Consider the following 21,408-nt stretch of genomic DNA (forward strand, 5'->3'; position numbering starts at 1 on the left):
TATCTACTGAATAGGTAGAGGGAATTTTACTACTCGATATCAAACCTGTCTCTAGTAGTATCATTTTAAAGCAAATTTGCTAGAAGTTTCTACGTTTGGTGTTCGGGTGGCTTATTTTATAGAAAAATTTATTTATTATTAAGTTTTCTACAAACATGTTATTTGAATATTTGTTTGACTGACTAAAAGTGCTGTTATCACTTAGACGATCACGCACAACAATTTAAAAGAACGAACTATAACGTGGTCAAAACATTATTCTATCAGATGTTAGTCTCGACTAGTAGATTGTTTTAGCACTCATACTTGCATTGTTTCTCATTGTTGTTGATGACTTTTATTATTAGATGTCAATGCCTTCTATGCTCTCACCAAGTCGTTGGCTAACATTTTCTCTTTCGTTTTTTCCAGATTCCCTACCACATTGCTCCTTAAACCCCCCCTAGCAAGCAAAGTACTTTAAGATTTGACGAAAACATATGAAATAATAAACATCACAGAGTATGGTAAGTACTTGTACATTTATTAATACCTTTAGAGTAAAACGGACCCATCATACTGCTTTTTGGTTGAATGGTTTGATGCGATATCATCTTTGATCAGAAGATTTCTACTCATATATCACACAAAGATTTCTTCTGTGGAAATGGTAAGCTTCATTGATTTCTTTATTTCTCCCGAAGCATGAGGAGAAAACTAATAGGCTTTTTCTTAAACCTACTAGGATTGAAGGACTGAAATTATCTGACTTTTATCTAGGCAGCACGGTCACTATACTTTCTCGCTCGTTAAAAATTGTGGACTACGGGGATGAGTTCACTAAACGTGAATTTTTAAGTCGTTCAGAAAGGTAAATATACACTTTTTACATGATATTGGTTGTAAAGATGTGTTGTTTTTATCCCTCCAGCCTCCGTTTTCAGGGCTGGTGAAATTATAGGAATGTTGGAGGACAAATCACTTAGAATTATTAATCTAAAAATGATGCGTTTCACATCAGATGAATTAAAATCCCTTTTAGATAACTACACGATTCTTTCAAGCATTCCGTAAGTCTTATGATTTTTCTGAACGTAATTCAAGACTGAAATGTGCATTCTTTTTTGTGTGAAAGCAATGTTGGATTTTAAATCAGAATATATGTCATGATAAAATAATTATTTAGACGATATACTGCCAAAAGTTCGCTATGATTTACCTGTCCAAAATAAGATTTAAATCCTATCACTTTGAAAGTCTCATACGTATGTTGTGTATAAAGTATTAACCTCTGTTTAAAAATATTTGTCAATGAAGTCACAAAGAACTGAAATAAAAACCGAGGTGTAAAAGTTATTACACGTAGTTTTTGTTGCGTTATATGTGATATATTGAATATTACATGTCATTTCATTCTGTTATATTACCCACTTGATTCTCTTTGGATGACTATGATTTCTTCATATTGTGATGGTACCTCTTATTCTTTTCTACTAGCTTATTATATTTTCATAATTCAAAGGACGCTACACTGCACTAGCAATATTGCCGTTTGAACATTATTGAGTCAGTTATTAGCGATAAATCAGAGAAATAGAGTAAATCTGATAGCTGATGCATGAACCTTAAATAGCATTAACTGCTAAAATAGTTCCTACTACTAACTAAAGTAATCCTGTCAAAACAGACAATAAGCTTTTACATTGAAATCTACGTTATTATTGTAACCCATTAGATTAACTCTTATTAGGTGAAGAGTTTAGTTTAGTATTGGTTTTATTTTGGCGTGTTAATACGGTATACGTTATTTCAGTATGATAGCAAGAACTAATGTTTTGCCCAAACAGAGAGATGGAAACAAAGTTGATTTTTACACATTTATGTACCGGTTAAAGATCTTTCGATCCACGGAATTACGAGAAATTAATAACTGTAAAAACCGAGACATAAAAATTATAATAACAAAAAAGATAAAGAAACGCCATAACAGATTCATTAGCCACAAGATTCAGGATGTGATATTGAAGAACTGAGCTGACATAGGCATCTAGCCAGATCTAAAAAGCATTTCAGTTATATCGTCTGAAAACTTTAATGCCTCGATTTGCAAGTTGGATTTCAATGTAGATTAATACAACTCTCAAACAATATGTGTCAATGATTTGAAGTTTGAATAACTATTTAAGGTGTTGCTGTTTAAATATGTCTCAGCGTTGATTCTATAATAATCTGGTAGTGAACACTTAATTGCTTCGTGTCTTTGTCAGTAACTCAAGTTTCTTAACCTTAATTATATGATTCGTAGTATTTGAATAAATGTCTTGTTTGATAGTGAGAGGTACTATACGGTCATGAACAGTTAAAATAGATAAAGCAGTACTCAAAACTGTCGTCCAGTGCTTAAAATGTAGTCTTTAGTCTACTGTACAGCAGTTTGACACTTCCTAAGTTTATATCTTTTCAATTTGACTAGTTTCACAATAATATACATAGTTGAATAAGGCGCAAAAGCATATCCACTTCAGTGATTAAAGTGAGTTGGTAGATTTTGAGGTCCAGAGTGATCCCGTTCTGTTTAAATAACTACTGACCTTCATGCCAAATGAAATCTTTTCTCAAACTGTTTGTTTTATTCAGTACATTATTAAATGAACTGACTGGAAAACAACTTATCGCTTTGGAGGTAATGGGTACAAATGTGTGCTCACTTCTATATGAATTCATTTATGGACCAAAAGGAAGTAGTGAAAACATTTTATCCAATCCTGATTTATTTATGATCACGTCAAATGTCGGTGACTCATTAAAACAAGCCAATAAAATATTTGGAAATCCTGGTGGACCAAATTTTCATGGAGCAGCATTACTAAAGAACACGACATTGTGTGTTATACGACCACACGCAGTATCTGACGGTAATTTAGTTCTTTAGTTTGCGTAAAATTCATATATTCTAAAGCACGGTGGAGACAGATATTATATCGTCGATGAAACACCTATAGGTTGAAATTTACAAAAGTTGATGGCTAAACATTTCCAATAATTTATTTGGTTTAAATCACAGAATGACTTTAGTGAGAGTTGTTCTTTCTCTGTTACATGTTAGGTGAGAGTGATTAAATCATTCACAAGAAGACAGCCACCCCTGGGCAAGGATAAGAAACAGTTTCGAATATCCGTTTATACATCATTAAAAGCTCTGAAAAATTAATGTTTAAAGTGACACTTTACTTAATCCCACACTACTCACAATGAATTGTGAATACTTGTTTTAGAGAATTTTACAGTAAATATTTATACAATATATTAGGAGTCAGTTTTTTAAACACTAGTACAAATATTTTGTGGTGAGATATTTGTGATTAAAACTAGAAATTCTGAAGTTTATCAAGCAACTGTTGTTATGTAAAATTTTGAAAGCGTGAACGCACGCTTTGTTATACAGATTTCAGGGTTTTATGTCCAGGTGTATACTACTAATGCAATCTTATGTAACCCTTGAACGAAACCATTCATAGAAAAGTTAAGCCTATTTACAGCTGAGTTGTTTTATTCAATACCATTACCGATATTACTTATTCCAGCTTCGTGTCTCACATTTAAGCAAGTAACTAAATCAGTAATACACCTAAATGTAAACGTACACATTCGTGCTTTTATTCATTTTTGTCAAAGAGATTACTTGGTAGTCTTTCACGTAGTATCTATTGTTTGTACTGTAAGTTATATCATTGAACAATATCTTATATGTTGAAGAGTTAAACAATAAAGTAACCGATAACATATTTGTATTGTTTTTCAATAACTACACCTGATACAATTTTCAACCAATTTAGTTTATTGCTGAATATTTTCAGTCTTTAAACAATTATTGTTACAGTGGTTTACCTTTTGGTGATGAAAAGTGCAATGTGTATTGTAGCTAACTCCTGTGAAGTTCAAATAATATTAATGACACATACACAATTAAAAGAAAAAATCCATCAGATATTATGTGTGGACCTAAATCCCATCGGACAGGTGAATAGCCAGTTTTCTTTTCAATTCAACACTGTTTATGCCACAATCTGCAAAATAAATGACAAATTAATGTCCCACAAACCAAAGTCAAGTTCAGGCAAAAAAGGATAGGCTACGTTTTATGATTCATATGTGTAAACTCTTTGAAATCATTCATGCTTACCACTTTACTAAGTGATTACAAATTTAATTCATGTTATAGGTCTTACTGGGAAAATTTGGAGTGCAATTAATGAAAAAGGATTTCGCGTGACAGCAGCTCGTTTGTATCGTTTATCGAAAGCAGATGCAGCTGATTTTTTAGAGGTTTATAAAGGTGTAGTACAAGAATATCCAGAGATGTTGGATCAATTGTCTTCAGGACCTTGTATAGCATTGGAAATAGATATTCCGGACCCCAATTTAAATGTCCATCAAGCTTTCCGGGAGTTCACTGGACCAATAGACCCAGTGAGTTTTCGTTTGCATATATTATTTAATGGATTTTTCTCATTGTTAATTAATAAAAACATTAAATCTGTACTTTTTGACATCAACTATATGTGGTAGAATTTACAATATGTGATCCGAATCACTCATAGATCCATCGCTGATTCTTTCAATTTGCTTCAGATAAAATGTCAGTCTATATCTTACATGTGTATTTACAAAGAAAAGTACTTTCGTGCTCACCAATAATGATAGCCAAGATCTATGTTCAGTCCCAAATTAATTGATTTAGTTTCTGATAACAAAACCACTATTACTTCTTGGTTTCGTAATTAATAACATCATCACCCGTTTCCTGAAATTGCGATTTGTTAAAGTTCTAAATACATTTTTCCACTAACGGTTTATCATTTTCATGTCAAAATCATGGCTCAGTGGTTTAAGTACTTCATGTTTGTTGTGATGGGCTAAGTATTTGGTGAAGAATGGTTCAACATGAGAAAAGAAACATCTCAAATCACAGATAACTAGAGTTATAGGAGAATCTTCTAGAAAGTGTTTAAAGTCACTGAGTTAGATAAAACAATCTATAAGATTGGAGGCAGCGATATGAATAGTTGACTTCAGGACAACTCATGCTCTGTTGATTTCCAAACCCACTCTAAAATAATGAAATAAGTGTGGTTGATGGATAGTGAATGTAGAATATGCACTGTGGTGAAACAAAAAGGCTTCATTTATCAGTGAAAACCTGATTAAATTATGGACCATTAACATTTCAACTGTTTTTGACTTGTTTTCAGTAATTAGTTATGCATATGAACTGTCAAATCTATTCGAATGCTTAAAAGTTTATTGATATTTAGATCGTAAAAACGTTCATGTCAATTAATTAGTGTTGACCTAAACTTCTGGGAAATCGCCAGTTCCTTAAAATCTACGGGTACGTCTTGGTGATTAGTACCAACATGCGTGTAAACTAGGTTTTCGGTATTCCGCCACAATTATCTGGCAGAAATCTATCTGGAAATTTCATTTGTTGAAATTGATGTTTTTCTTTCTATACAGGAAATTGCAAAATACTTACGACCGGATACACTAAGAGCTAGATTTGGAGTTACTAAAGTCAAAAATGCTATTCATTGTACTGATTTACCTGAGGATACTGAACGTGAAGTAATTACGTTGTTTTATTTCATGTCACGTGCATATTGATATTTCATTATTGTGATCATATAGCATTCTCTCCATATTTTATGTTATTGATACTACTATTAGTAATAATACTGAAGTCTTCATAACATATGCTGACTGGACGAAATGTACTTACCATTTTTCTTGCTTTTGGAGACATTATCGAAGAATTATTGGGAGATCCAAACAATATACTACGATCATTCAGTCAATCATAAAAAAGTTTGAGACTTGGAACATTTCGGCTCAAATTATTATACTTTATGACTTCATTGACAAAGAAATGAAGTCAAAATATTGTGTGATATTACGAAAAAGATATTAAAAACTAAGCTCAGGTAATATAGTTCAAAAATAGTCGGTTGCAATATCTTACAATATGCGCTGAAATGCCGCAAGTATATAGAATTCAATCAGAATTTTATGGATGATGGGAATAGACGAACTGTTCAAAATGAAAAAAAGTTTCAAAGAGGAACATGCATAAGAGGAAGGGATGATGGAATAAGAATTATTACAAGTAGGGGAACCATTTAAACTACCGAATTAACAGTATAAACAAGAAAGATATGTATGGGAACGGATAGTTTGTAAGAATGGTCAAGTATCCCTCAATCTACCTTTTACTAATACATAAAACGCGAGCGAACATTGGATAAAATTAACAGATACATTGAACCTACAATGGAAGAGTGATTTCAATGTTTTCAGGTCAAATGATTCTTTTTCCATGATCAACCAATGTTAATATTTATGCCTATCGATATTATCTAGCTTGAACATATAAATATACAATTACATTTTTGTAAATCTTTGATTTTATCAGACTAAATTGTGTGTTATTTTTTGAATTCCCTATAGGTTAACTACTTTTTCAATAATCTGGATAAGTAAAACAATGTTGAATATCAAAAAAAAAAGAAAATAACACTGTATAATTTGTGTGAATTCAGCTTCTATTAGGAAATTTATCCCATAATATTGAAGTAATCGACTTCTGTACATTTATTGTGTCGATCAAAACAACGGATAACATTACATTTCAATTATTCAATGATCAATCCCGAAGTGATAAATAATATTGTTTTCCTAACAAAATAAATTAGAATTTATTTATCTATGCTTCCGTTATCTTAAGTAACTGAAGTCATAGTCTTCTTTTGCCCCTATGTGTGGTCAAAATAATTTTAGCATATATTGTATGGAATAAAAGCTAATAAAATAACAGACATGACTAATTCATTGAAATATCTTCGAGTCTATCTAATCGTCATTACGGACACTTTTTCTCTTGATACTTTTTAGAAAGAATTGAAAATAAATATGCTAGTACTCGAATTAGACGGCTATGATAACGATGCCAATCATAGTACTGAGGAAATGAGTGGAAAGTAGCTAGAACTACAAGAAACGAAGACCAAAAGTGATTTTCTTCAAAAACAAATACATTGCGTCGACACAAAACGAAAAGAAAGTTAAGATTTTTAAGAAGGAAAATATGAAGAAATAAATGAATAAATCCTATCTCAAATTTAGGGGAAGATAAAGTGTGACTATGATCGATTTCTGGCCCATAAATATATCTTACAGATTTTACTTAGAAAGACTATGTTACATGACATAGCTAGAATAAACCAATGGTATATTCACATATGGATTCTGAGACTTGACTTTTAGATGATAGAACGATAGACGGAATATTTATGGTTAGGTTATAGGATATTAGTTTCAAATATGAATAATGCATACTAGTGTTTCAATAGAAACTATTTTAGATTTGGGACCCGCCTAATGTAGTATCTAAGTCTATGCAGCTCTTCAAATACAGTTTTTCACGTTCGAATTATCTACATTACTAACAATTCGATCGAAACTAAGTTCCGTAGGTACAGAAAATAAGAAACCCAACTGAAAACAACCACAACTCGGCATAATAAATGTTTTCTATATCATCAGTTATTTCAAATAAAATCTTTTCATATGTAAAATCAGTAGTCTTTTATTGAGATCATAAACTGATAAATGTTAGACCACAAATGAAAACCTGTAATCGCTGGATGGCCGTTTCATTCTAGTATGGGACTCCTCAACAATGCGCTTCCACTATCCTGCATGCGCGACTTCAACACAGGACATTCGGCCTCGTGTGAACGCTTAACCACTAGACCACTGAGCCCGCATCCAACGGTATTAATGCTTAACTTCAACCAACCCATGATATTGTGCGACCATATTTCATTATCTCTGGTAGGAAACTGTATAACTTCTGACACAGTTGAAGTCCACTGGTGACAGCTTCTCACTAGAACTCCGAGAATCACCTCTCGAAACCAGTCATCAGTGAGCACATGAAAATTGTCTGTATAGGGTTGTGGAGATTGAGTTTCTGTTGAGATCATGAACCGAATATTGACCGGTTCACACCTCTTTACAGAAAACCAGCGATCATTAACCAAGAATCCATATGATGGTCTCCAAAAATCAAACTATGAAGAAATCAGTTTACTATAGCCATGAAGACCTTATGTATATGGAAGAAAAACCATCTGTGGGTATATAAAGTCTCCACTATTAACGTTATAGAATGTTTTGTCCACACGGAAGACATTAGTAATTAGTAATAATACGTGAGATTGTGAACAATATACTGAACATCACACTTAAACTGAAATTTGTACTAAAAGTGACAGCAAATAAACTTATGAAGATTTATCGATATAAACACTGCTGTAACTTAGTGAAGAGAATTTGGAAAGTGACTAAGCTTTGAAGATTGTTCTGAAAATGGTTCTCTCGTTTCTCTTAAAAAGAATAAATTCAGATTCATGTGATTTCATGAAAAGGGAGTGTATTGATCCTTAGTTCTGTGTTCACAAGATTAGAATTAAATGGTTTATACAACTAAATTTCCCTCTACTCTGATTTACGCCATGATATAACTTCAGCAAGCTTGAAAAATTGTAATCGTATGGTCTGAAGTCATAAAACATACACTTACTAAGAATTAGTAATAGGTCTTAGTATCAATATAACTCTTAAGTCATGACGCCTAAATTGATACCATATTATGACTAGTCTTTAAATCATAAATAATTAGTCGAACCACCGCTATCTTTCAGATTGAGATTTAATTTTGATACAAGTACCGTATATTGGCCTTTTATATCCACCGCAAAACTTCCCAACTAATAGACATGCTCACTCATTACGTGGTTCTAAATTCATTTCGTTTGTAACAAAATCATTCCATGTTATTTGGTGAGTAACACTCGAGCTGGAATTAAAATTGCAAGCGGCAGTAAATCTCTGAATGCCTGCTATCGTGAGATACATTTGGTGAAATATTAATAGCTATTATACAAATTTAGATAATATAACTTAAGAATTTATAGAAGGCGATTACGAAAAATAAACCATTGTAATTAATTACATATATCACTATATGGTAAAATGCAAATAATGTGTAGTATTAGTGTTAGAAAAATTTGTCTTAAATGAAACTTTATACAAGCGAACAAATGTGTTCGGCCAAACAAGCTAAGAATATTAATGTGTACACGGCAGCATAAGAAATTAATTCTTTCTGAAAAATAGACCACGAAATAAGCTGTCACGCCGGGAACTAGGTAGAGAACTTTGAGAATTTAACTCAGTGTTAATTTTGTCAGAGCCTATTTTCCTTGACTCTTTTGCTTTAACCATAATGGAAGATCTCTGGAACATTTGACTTACAGCGCGAAGTTTCGGTTTTTTCTGCTTTTTACCATGCTTTCTAGAGCAACCTTCATCAAAACCGCCAAGAAACGATCCAGATGGCGATCTGAATGAATGACGAACATCATCTGATGTACTAAAACCAAGATGACTTGCTGATTCCCAAACAGCACTACCGGCACGGCACTTAAGATTTGGAGTATTGCGGTTAGAAATAACATCGACTCGATTAACAGGATTATCCAGTGTAGAGAGACTGTCTAGACTTGTTAAACTAAGAAGAGAACTTCCAAGTTGAGAGAAAGGAACATCATCTTCATCATCATTTAAATCAAGATCATCGAATGAATTTTGTCTGGATGAACGAGGTAGAAGACGTCGAATCGGTTTGGGTGTCATAGCTAAACGACTAGGAGGTAGCATGGCACGATTGAGCGCGGAATTTCCATGATTAATATTATTTAGATTGTTATTAGTACGCAAGGCTGTGTTTAGAAAATTGCTTAGTGATGTACAAGATGACTAAAAACACAAAAAGAAACATCTTTTGATATGGTGATGAAAAGGAAGCATATACTCATGTTTTATTCACATTTCAAACATAAAAGATAGTCAATAAAAAGAGCGGAAAGCAAATAATAAAATGCTTAAAATAATATTATTTACCAGAAAACAGGCTACCAGTTTACGTAAGAAGAAATGTAATGAGTAGAATCTAACAGCTACCAAAGCGAGTTGACAAAGCTCATCTATTCCAACAAAGCAAATATATGCCAAAATTTGTATCAAGGTGTGACCAACACTATTTATGGTGGTTGGTGAGTGCTAATCTATAAGACTGACGCAAATACTCACTGGAAAGTCAGAATACGACCTTCTTCCTCTGAACAGGAAATATTGTTACGGTACTGTACATTATCGATATCTACCTTAATAAAAGGGAGTAGGGAAGTTGGTCGTTTGTAGCTCGCCTTACGTAAGAAAGTGTAGATATTTTTAGGCAGGGTTCGCAAGACGACCGCAGTTAAAGTTTTTGGGTGACAGCTACGAATCAACAGCAGTAATGAAAGTGAATGCATGGTTAATCAATTCTAGTTTATTGGTTGTTTTAATAGGTTTAGCTTTGAGAATGGAAAGAAGCGTAATGCGATTAGACCACATGCGGAAATCAAACCACCTGGTTAAACTTAAGAACACATATTAGCATCCATGAAATTATCGTTCTATGCAACCAATCTGATAAGCACTATTTAGTAGGTTATTGTGCTGACATGGTACTGAATTACAATCTGCTACGTTTTTCATTTTCCGCATTAATTCAGACCTTCTTAATTAACGTACTCTATACACTCCCAACTTTAGTCTATACTAAATATTTTTCAAATAAACCCATCTCTATTAGTTGCATCCTTATAATTTACAATGATTGAACTAGTTTGATTTGATTTCAGATAAATGTAAGCATAAATGCTTAGCTTCAAGCAAAACGGACGACAAAACGCTTTCATCACTGCTGCTCTCTTGGTAAATAGTTATTTTGTCAATCTTCAGATATCTGAATAAATATTTCACTTTCTGCGTAACTTATACTAATACTAATCAAACAATTTTAAATCTGACACCACCGTAATATCGATATAATACGTGTGAAAAATATACACTTACTCCCAGAAATGAACCAAGCATTGAACGTCGAGGACTTGGGATAAGATACATGTCTGTTGTTTGGCTTTCATCCATCTCAATGGGAACGTGCAATCTGTGGGAAGTTGGAGTGCTAGGGGGCTGTGGAGGCTGTGCCCCGAACTGGCGTTTGGCAGAAGCTGGCAGGCGGCGAGGGGTTTTTATAGATATATTGCGGGTTAATTGTCGCGTGATTCTGGAAAACATGGATGAGTAATTGTGGGTACAAAAATATAAAAATACACCTGTTTTACAAATACAGAGAAGTGTCACATCGATAATAGTGGTACATTTTCATCAAATGATTTCATCATGGGATCTGATTGTGAGTTTTATTTCTTATATAAATAGAAATAAGTTTCCACTATTGAATAAGACTAAAAGCATACAGAGACAAATTATGAGCATATTTTTAAATAAAAGGTAAGAAGTGATCAGACATCCGCTTTTCCTCCTCCCGATCTCGTAAACAACACTTCTGCCGCGAGAAGGCAGTGAGTAGAACTTCTTTGGTAGTGGCTGCATAAACTTACTGCTGAAAATAACGTTCTCGTTGTCTGAATTTTCGGGCATTTACCTCCTATCAGGAGTTCCACTTATCGACTTAGAATACGCAGATGACATAGTTCTGTTTAGTGAAAACGCTGATGAAATTCAGTCTTTTGGTAGCACTGAACAACAACACTAGGATGTTTGGGGTGCGTTTCTCCCCATCTAAATGCAAGTTATTGCTCCAGGACTGGTCTCCGTCAACACCTGAATCAAGAATAGGAAGTGAAGTGGACGAACGCGTCGACAACTTCACTTATCTTGGAAGTCTGATCAGCCCTAATGGGTAGATGTCTGACGAAATCTGTGCACAGATTCAGAAATCTCGTTTGGCTTCTGCCAATTTACGTCACCTATGGCGAAGGCGAGATATTTGTCTATCAATAAAAGGATGAGTATACTATGCGACAGTTCGTTCTATTCTAATTTACGGCTGCGAAACGTGGCCATTAAAGGTAGACGATATTCGTAAGTTACTAGTATTTGATCACAGATGTCTTAGAAATGTTGCTCGCATCTGCTGGGATCACGGGTAAGTAATAATGGGGTTAGACACAGGGTATTAAGGAATGATGGTAAATCAGTTGATGAGGTTGTAAATATTCATCGACTGAGATGGTTGGTCTACGTGTTACGTATGCCTTAACAGCGATTACCATGACGCGCTATGCTGACTAGTGTGGAAAATGGTTGGAAGAGAGTTAGTGGCGGCCAAACGGAAACCTGTCATCAGTCCTTGAAGTCGCTAACTTCTAGTCTGAACCATGTTGTCAGATGCAGACTACTTGGTTGGGGTTCGCGTGACTATCGTAACCGAGGGTTGGAGACTGGGTGACATGGCTGACGGACGACCATAATGACGATAGTATATACACTCTTTGTCTTCCCTTAAAGCGTGAGATAAAAATTACTTTATACCTTTCTTTCTACGAACTATTTCTTTCTCCTTGCACCATATCCTTATATGAAATCTTTTTCACTACGATTGAAGTAACTGTCACTGTGAGTTTGATGTTTATCTTGTTGTGCTAATGGGGTATGGTAACCTGGGCTGATGCATATATATGCCTGGTTCTATGTTGTGGATGACTGACTGAGGGGTTTAAGTATTCAGTTCTGAGTTACATGATCTGTTTCAGATGGGATCCACCCAAAATACCGCAGTTAAAAAGGGTGACCATCAAAGGGGCGCATATAAATAAAGATGAACATTAAAAGAGGAGATAACATTTCTAATGGTGTCAAATCTGTTCGTTTTGCCCTACGACAAATCAAAAAAGTAGTTTTCTAAACATCTAATGAAGAGTTTACTTTCAACAAATGTTGTAATTCTTCGTACGTCTACTTCAAATAACTAGGGGATAGTCTATTTAGAGGAATGTTTAAGAAAATGTTTGCTAGATTTTAATTTGAAGCCCTAAGTGCCAAAAACATGCCTTACTTTTAAAATAAAAATTTATCCTCGATATTCCTTATTATATGTATCCCTGAAAACATTGTCCTCCAACGAAACTTAACGAACTTTTATTTTGCAGATTATTGACGTCCGCGATAATAAGAGTCAAATGAATAGGTTTTATTTCACACCAGTTTTATGAACAGATAGGCTTTGTGCAATTACTATCAATATAGACCTGTCGAGTACATAATTCTCACTGTGGTTGAAACCATACTTAGATCTACGTATGACAGAGAAACGTTTATACAGTTTTCTCTTAAAAATTGATTAGCTTAAATTAAAAATCTAACTAAATTACAGCAATATCGTATAGATGAGTTCACTGCAGAGGTAGTAGCACTCTATCATATCATAACTCTTATGCCTAATTTTTTTTACAGTTGATAGGTTATTGATGCTTTACCATATTTTTAGTTCCTAGTCATTTGCTATTACCACCTTCCTGTTTTTTTATTTGTTCTTCATCTTTTTCGTATCCTTTAAGTGGACAACTTTTGATTTTATCTTATTATTTTTCTTTTAATTATTGATCGTTACCCAACATTATGTCGATAATTCAAGTTGTAAATTACTCTATATTTTTCGACAGACTAAGAGGGGTGGTGGTAATCGGCGTAAGTAAGCGACATAAAAATTTAAAATTCGGACCCCGAATACCCGACACGTTGATAACTCATCACCATAAAGTGCCGATTTATTGCTAACTGACTAAATACAATACATCAAAAGGGCTAACATCAATTTAATATAGATGTACATGCTACATGCATTACGAAATTTTAGTAACACAGTTAAAAATTTTATATATATATATATATATATATATATATATATATATATATATATAGTCTAGTGTCGATCTCTTTTCGTAATATTATATGACCAATTTGATACGTACTGCTACCTCCTTACATTTTATTTATAAGTGCTGTTGCAAGATTCCTGCAACAAACTGTTCAATTTCCAATTCATTTAGACTCCGTTCCTTTTTCAGCGCATCAATACATTTCTACATACCTAGGTAAGTGGTACTAACGAGTTGGCTAAAATCTTTATGTCACCCCCCAACACCCTGTTCGTTTTAGAAAGTCTTCCACAACAGAGAGTAAGTCGAACAGTATTCACATAACTAGAGATGTTATCCTCCCCTTTAATGCTCGCCTTTATTTATATGCTCCTTTTTGTTAGTCACTCTTATTGAAGTGAACTGTATAACGGGTAGTGTGGCTGCCTGACTGCCCAGACCAAAATATGTGATACAGGGTTGAAAACTGAGACAGATTGAGAGCAAAGTGCTCTAACGATCGGGTAGCAACTAACAAGTACAATATTCTAGGTCGTTCCTGTTTCTTAAACTTACTGCTTGGTAATTAAAAACAAAGTTTGTATATGTTAGTGATAAGCTAACATACACTGGTGTAGTAGTACTGTTACCTTTTAGAAGATAAAGCCAAAGCAGTTGCGTTAAAAACTTGCTCCAAGTCAAAACCAAGTAATTCTTCTGGTTCGACATCTACTAGTATTTCTTCTGGATTCTTTGCTATACATGAAACAAGACAAATATGATGGCATAATCTGTGAAGAAAAACACGTTTGGCTTCACCAACACACGCCTGTAGCATTGCTACATGCGAATTGTTTGAATTAGCAGTTATATGTGATGGTGAGGTATCTATACTGACTGCATTAGAAATTTGTCCGGATGCTGTGGCCGCTGCAACTGCTGATTCAACAGGTTCTGGACACTTCCCGCTGACAACTGCCGCTGACGCTGCAAAACTAGCAGCCAAGCAATAAGCATGAACACGATCATCAACCTCGGAACTGGAACGTACCACTAAACCGAAAGCAGCTCGGTCTGGAGAGGCAGTATCAAAGTTGACCACCTACAAATAAAGATAAGATCAGGGGGTTGTTTGTGGAGATTTTTAGTAATTTTGTTTATAGTTGAAATCATGAGTCAATTGAAGCTAGACCACCATGGAAAACCTGGAAGCACCAGACGGCCGTTTCGTCCTATTGTGGGACTCCTCAGCAGTGCACATCCACGATCCCGCCTCGCAAGATTCGAATCCAGGACCTACCAGTCTCGCGCGCGAGTACTCAACCGTTCAGTGCTTCCAGGTTTTCCATGGTGGTCTAGCTTTAATTGACTCATGATTTTAACTATATATAAAAGATAAGATTACTTTAAATCTTGAAAGGTCCAGTGATATTTGTTTTTATCTCGTTCATCAACACATGACAACACTAGAAGAATAGACGACAGAAAAAGATATTATTAAATCAAGTGACCTTCGTAAATTAGGCGATGACCCGAAATCTATAAAATCGAAAGGAAATATGTAGTAATATACGACAAATGCTGAAGGATAAACTAAGTACTACGACCCATTACAGAGCATAAGATGCTAGTAATTCCAAACTATCCTTATTTCGATCTTAAGAATTGGGATAATAATAATAATAACCGACTAGAAAAAAAGTAAATGGATTAAATAAAATCTAAAAGTAACACACTTGTTTTATCTCCTGTAATTTCAACAACTGTAAATGCTTATAACAGCACCTTTGTTTGCCTTCCATAAGACCGAGGTTCACCACACTTGTCCCAGATGCACCTGAACCAGTCCGAGAAACAGAAACCCCACTTAAAGCAGTATTTGTTGACGGATTCGATGAAGAATCGCCACCGTTAATTGAAGTTTGATCATGATTACCGTCAAAGTTGTGTTCAGACCCCTCACCTGTAGAAATATGGACAAAAATTACCAACTTATTACCCACAACATACTACTATTATATCTACACATTTCATAAAGACAGTGTATCCTGAAGGGCGGTTAGTTTGACAATGTTACCAAGTCTTTTACGATCACAAATAAAAATTGGACTTCTCTACATCCCACTATAATACAAAACACTTGAATAAAACAGTAACTGTCATCACGGAATTGTGGAAATTATTGAATTACATTGAGATCATGAACTAATCCATGTTAAACAGCAATTGAAAACATGAAGGCATTGGACGGCCGTTTCGAAATAATACAGGAATCCTCAGCAGTACATATATACGACCATGCAACTGGGAGCCAGACCCAGGACCGTAGGTTCCGTGAGCAAACTCACACTCATTAATCTTTAAGGAGCATAGGCCATTGACTAGAGGACTCCAACCAACATTTTTCTGGACTCTGTGATCCAGTTTTTCACCAACTCCTACCCATCCCTCTAATGTCTCCCTCCAATTCCCGACTCAATGAGTTCTTTGGTCTGGCTCTTTTCTTATAGCTCTGAAAATCCCAAGTTAGGGTTTGCTTTGTGATGCAGTTTGATTTCTGTAATATGTCCTTATCTACCGCCAGCATCTTGCCCTAATTTTCTCAGCAGGAAGCTGGTTCGTTCGTTGCCATAGTCGGTTATTGTTGATGTCTGACTAAATGATCTGCAGTCCCTTGCGTAGACAGCTGTTTATAAATACTTGTGCTTTTTCATGATGATTGTAAAAGTTCTCTAAGTTTTAACTCCGTCCTCCATAGTATCAGTCAACATATATAAGGGTTAAATTCCCTGACCAGACCTGTTAATAGAGGTTGCTTCAAAAGATTATGTCCAATGTGAAGCGAATGATAATGTAAAGCATTTACAAAATACATTGTTTCGCATATCATTTTGAGGGTCAGTGTTATCACTAAGCTACCCAAACCACTTAGCAAATGCTCATACTTAACCCATGTGAGGAGTATAATTAGATATTTAATACAGTAAAATAATGTGATTAACTGATATGTTCAACAAACAGATTAACATCGAAAAATAACGAAGTTATAAATAATTTCTGGTAACTAATACCTTAACTCATGAACTATATCCAAGACAGAGACTAACTTGAATTGGAAAGTTTAAATCAAGAAAACCCATTACAGATGAAAAATTATGGGAGGCAGGACTTACCTTGTACTGCAGCTAACGCGGCTCGAATAGCGTGTGCAAGAGGTTCACCAGTAAATCGTTTACGAGGACGAGCTACTTCCAAGCTATCAGATAGTAAGAAAAGCGTCACAGGTTCGCAAGTTGTATTTCCAGAAGCGCTTACTCCCAATTCAAAAACGTTAAGTTTTGCCACCAGACTTCTAGAGGAAGATAACATCTCAGGCTGAAATCAAAATTATCGATTAGAAAGAAATACGGAAGCAAATTATGTGGCATATTTAAGGCAAATAATACTGTATGGAATATTCTAGAGAAAAAAACTTACCGGAGCACCACTAATTTCATGATATAAAGACAATAAAGACAGGCGTTCTTCATTTTTCCTTAATCGATCATTTATTTTAGCCAGTAGCTCGTTGATTCCTTTAGCAAACTCTTTAACTGCGTTATAATCTGGATGTGATTGAGGTGTGAATTTGGCAATGCCTGCGTAATAATAATGAATAATAATGGTTGTAATTTAGGTTATCTGAAAGCCATCAGTACGCATTTCAGCCTTAACAATGTCAACGTGGAAATACGAAGCAAAAAGTCTGATTGAAAGTGACATTTTAAAGCCACAAGAATCCCATACAGAGGATAGATTGCTGGTTTAATATAAAAAAAATTACATGCAGAACTGAATAACTCCATTTAAAGATATATCAGTTTAAGTTGTGCTATTTTTTGAAGAAACGATGAAATAATCAACAAAGGACATTTCACATGAATAAGAACAGGAAATCCAGTGAGCAACAGATGGTAATTATCTAAAAATAAGTGAAAAATATCCCCTAAGTGATGGATAATTCGCTATTTTACTCATTTTTAAATAAGGTTATTGACAAAATAGATACAAGTAGAGGGGGGTACATAACGGTAGACGGCTTAAAACAAAGCAATATCGATGCACAATCAATGAAGCCCATTTAATTAAACTTCAGGTAACATAAGATACATCATAAGTGAACAGGTAGAAAGTATAAATCAATCCGATTCAACAGCCTACCTAACTATAATACCTTAGATTTTAACCTACAAATTGGAAAATAATCGACATAAAAGTAAAAATCTAATACAAAGTAACAGTCAAAGAAAAACTAACCATCCATTAAAAGTGAGATAGAAGGGAGTCGTTGGACTGGACGAACTAGTAAAGCTGGTAAACTTTGACGGCCAGATTCTTTACGTTTTTCAACTTGACGCATGAAAGCATGAAAACGGGGAAATTGTTCACCGAGGTGATGTAAATGTGGTGGACTGTAAAATTGCATATAATTCCCATATGCCTAAAATTGACAAAAGCATAAAAGTTATGCCCAATAACAAAATGATTCTAGTGGTATTACGTGGATCGCTTATCAATCAATCATCAGAATTTCATGCAGAAAACATAGTAATCAGTAAAAGTGGCTATCAAATATTGTTAGTCACTATTGTTACTAGTTAGGATGATATGCTTCCTAACAGCAATAAGTTTCTTGGAAAAAAGTCTTAATATGCTAGTGATGTCTTAACACACTTTACGAAGATTGATTTAGGTTTTTCATAGTATCTGATATTTCCTCAGTTGGGTCTGAAAAACATTGGGAGTGATATCATGATGACAGAACACATGACCCTACTCAATTTTACGTATTTTATTGTTCAATGCACAATTATTTACTACGTTTTTCGTTCTGACCTCTTTCCATAAATTCTCTCGATTTTCCACCCTTTTAATGATCACCCCTTGTTGTGACTTGTCAAGGTGTAAGCGATCTGACCTGATAAAATAAAGCACCAAGTTTTATATCTTTTCTTTTGATAAGTTACCTTCGTTTATAAATGTACCAACTTTAATCAAGATAGAGAAATGTAAATACACTGCAACACTGAACAAAAACAGCCAAAATTTTTATGACAACGATGGGCAACAGTAATAACCTTATTAAATACTTACTCTATCCATTTCAGTCAATAAACTAAGTTGAAGTACATTCCCAAGACAACTTTCAGATAACGACCAGTTATTTTCCAGCTCATTAAACTGAGGTTGTAAACGATCATGTAGTTCATAGATAGCACCAAGCTTGCCAAACACGAAATCAGCTTCCTGTCGCGGCAAAACAGGTCCTCCTGGTTGATTTTCGTCGATAACTTGCTACAAGATGCAAAAGAAAATAAAGCAATGAAGATGAAATGTATACAGGAAAAAATTAAAAGAATATTAAAACTGAATTTTAAAAAGATAAAACATAATTAACATTTACTGGATAAGCGTTCAAGCACAAATAACGTAGAATCTCAACATAGTTTCGTTCTGTTACAAAAAACTCGAAAATACGATGCTGCCTTTTTTCCAGTTTAGCACGCAACGGTGTATCGTGTAAGTCTGAAAGAGAAAAGTATGCAGAAAAACAATATCATAGTGAATTTTATGAAGTAATTGAAGGATGCAAAAGTCAACAAATGATCGCAACGATCAGAATGTAAGTGAATGAGATGACTGGTAAATGATTCACAAAGGTGTTAAACCAACAAAGTCATTTTATTCTCTCTAGTGATAATAATGTGCACGAAACAGGCTATTTCGTCATCCGATTTGAGTGTGGATAACGATCTAACAGCTGAGGTTTTGACAACGGCTTATATTTTGGTTAGGTACTCAAATCGGCACATATTTATTGTTTTAGTCCACTGCATAGAGTTGAGCCAGACTGTTAACCAGTTATAAAACTGTTTGTGTTAAGTTATGGAGCGTGAAACATTGTGGAAATAACTTATAGTGCACTGACAGATCTTATCAGAAGAATCCTCCAATTTTTGGTGTTACTTTTAAATGAAAGGAAGATAAGGAAAGATGAGCCTGGTTTTTGCTAATTAAATAAAAATACCACTAGTCTTTTTACTGAATAGCCCGTTTGTTCAAGACCATTTTGATTACTATATACGTAGTCGCTTACACGATATACACTCACCTAAGAACACGGAGTAACGGATCAGTTTCAGTGAAATAAAGCAGTAATAAGCCAGGTCAGTTTAGCACATTTCTCAGCATTAAAAGTGAGCAATATGGAAACCCATAAGAAGTAAGCAAATGCTTACATTGGATTTGTAAGGTTTTACTACTCATAGATCTAATCATGACAATGAGACTTCTGAAGTAGGGGAAGTAACCACAAAGCTCAATTCATCTACTTCATACCGTCAAGATAGACACTTAGATAAGTCAGCTACATAACGCCATCCTAGTAAAAGTCAAGCCGAAAAAAGAAATCAATACCTGAAGAAGATCCATCAGCTAACGAGGTCACAGCGCCATTAGGGGTGGGTAAATTCAAGTCACCAGCGGATGCTCGTGATTTCCTAGCAGTTGAATGAAACAAACTCAACCGACTAGAAGATTTTCGTTTTCCACTTGTTGGTGTAGATGGTTTGACTGAAAAATAAAGAAAAACGTATAGTTGATAAGTGTGAGAAAATACGAACGCTTGGAAAGAAAAGCATTACTCAAAACCGCCAAGGCAACATTTGTGAGAGGTGTAATAACAATTTATGGTGCTAAGAGAATCAATTTTAGAACTTCATCAGACCAATTTTGACAATACTTGAGGTTAAATGAGTATAACTAAAGTCGAATTACTGCTCGTCAGTGTGTCTTTCTTCGATTTGAGCATAATTGATTGAACACAAGGGCGACCGGCCTTACTCCACTGAGAAAGCAGCAATCCCGAAAAGCATGTGAGTTTGTAGTTACGCTAACTTTCTGGTTTACCATGAATTACTAAATAATGAAAACTCTATGCTTACAAGACATGTTTATTACAGGGTATTCCACCAACAATGTTGTACTTTGAAATAATATTACCTATGATTTGACACTCCATGCATCTCAGGCTTCACATCATTAACAACTACCATAATTCTAAGCAGAGATGAAAGATGGCTAGCAATGGAACCCAGGATTTCACCAAAGTAATTAAATGTAGTAAAAAGAATAGTTGGGGTTTAATCTGCATAAATCTACATTTGATGTTGTTAGAGACAATTAAACAAGTTTCATATGATGCGAAAAGATATTTGAACGAGTGACGACAGTAAGACGTTATATAAATGAGAAAAGCTAGTGACACCAATAGAAACCAGTATGCACATGAGCAATTACCTGTAAGATGTAATTCTTGTTCGATATCAGCCATGAATTCGACCATCCACTAAGTCAAAAGAGTTTTGGATGACTGGTTGCCCACCAACATACAAAAACTGAAGCAAAAGAACATTACTTTAAAATATTTAAGAAATTGAAATCCAATAACGATATACAATTCGAGATGAGAACAATATTATGCAGGCTTGGACATCATGTGTATAACTCGTGACTTAAACGGGACTACAAAGGGTATGAAATGATGTTTATCAGACCA

The 21,408-nt window shown here is 34.5% G+C and overlaps 2 protein-coding genes across 2 annotated transcripts; one reads left to right on the plus strand and one right to left on the minus strand.

Annotated features, from left to right (window-relative positions):
• Positions 1 to 503: 503 nt before the first annotated feature.
• On the plus strand, positions 504 to 7,017 carry Smp_153530 (nucleoside diphosphate kinase; the record flags this gene model as incomplete). The annotated part of the gene is made up of 8 exons (XM_018789361.1): positions 504 to 506; positions 539 to 649; positions 684 to 850; positions 888 to 1,049; positions 2,617 to 2,894; positions 4,202 to 4,449; positions 5,497 to 5,604; positions 6,928 to 7,017. 8 exons carry the CDS (start codon positions 504 to 506, stop codon positions 7,015 to 7,017), a joined length of 1,167 nt encoding a protein of 388 aa, XP_018654812.1.
• A 2,006-nt stretch (positions 7,018 to 9,023) lies between these two features.
• Positions 9,024 to 21,183, minus strand: Smp_153520 (hypothetical protein; the record flags this gene model as incomplete). Its single annotated transcript, XM_018789362.1, has 11 exons — positions 9,024 to 9,858; positions 11,002 to 11,215; positions 14,462 to 14,913; positions 15,548 to 15,774; positions 16,985 to 17,186; positions 17,289 to 17,449; positions 18,108 to 18,291; positions 18,945 to 19,145; positions 19,255 to 19,376; positions 20,268 to 20,422; positions 21,128 to 21,183. 11 exons carry the CDS (start codon positions 21,181 to 21,183, stop codon positions 9,196 to 9,198), a joined length of 2,637 nt encoding a protein of 878 aa, XP_018654813.1. The 3' UTR covers positions 9,024 to 9,195.
• Between the last annotated feature and the right edge of the window lie 225 nt (positions 21,184 to 21,408).

The sequence above is a fragment of the Schistosoma mansoni genome, chromosome W (assembly GCF_000237925.1).
Source record: "Schistosoma mansoni strain Puerto Rico chromosome W, complete genome".
Taxonomy (NCBI): Eukaryota; Metazoa; Platyhelminthes; class Trematoda; order Strigeidida; family Schistosomatidae; genus Schistosoma; species Schistosoma mansoni.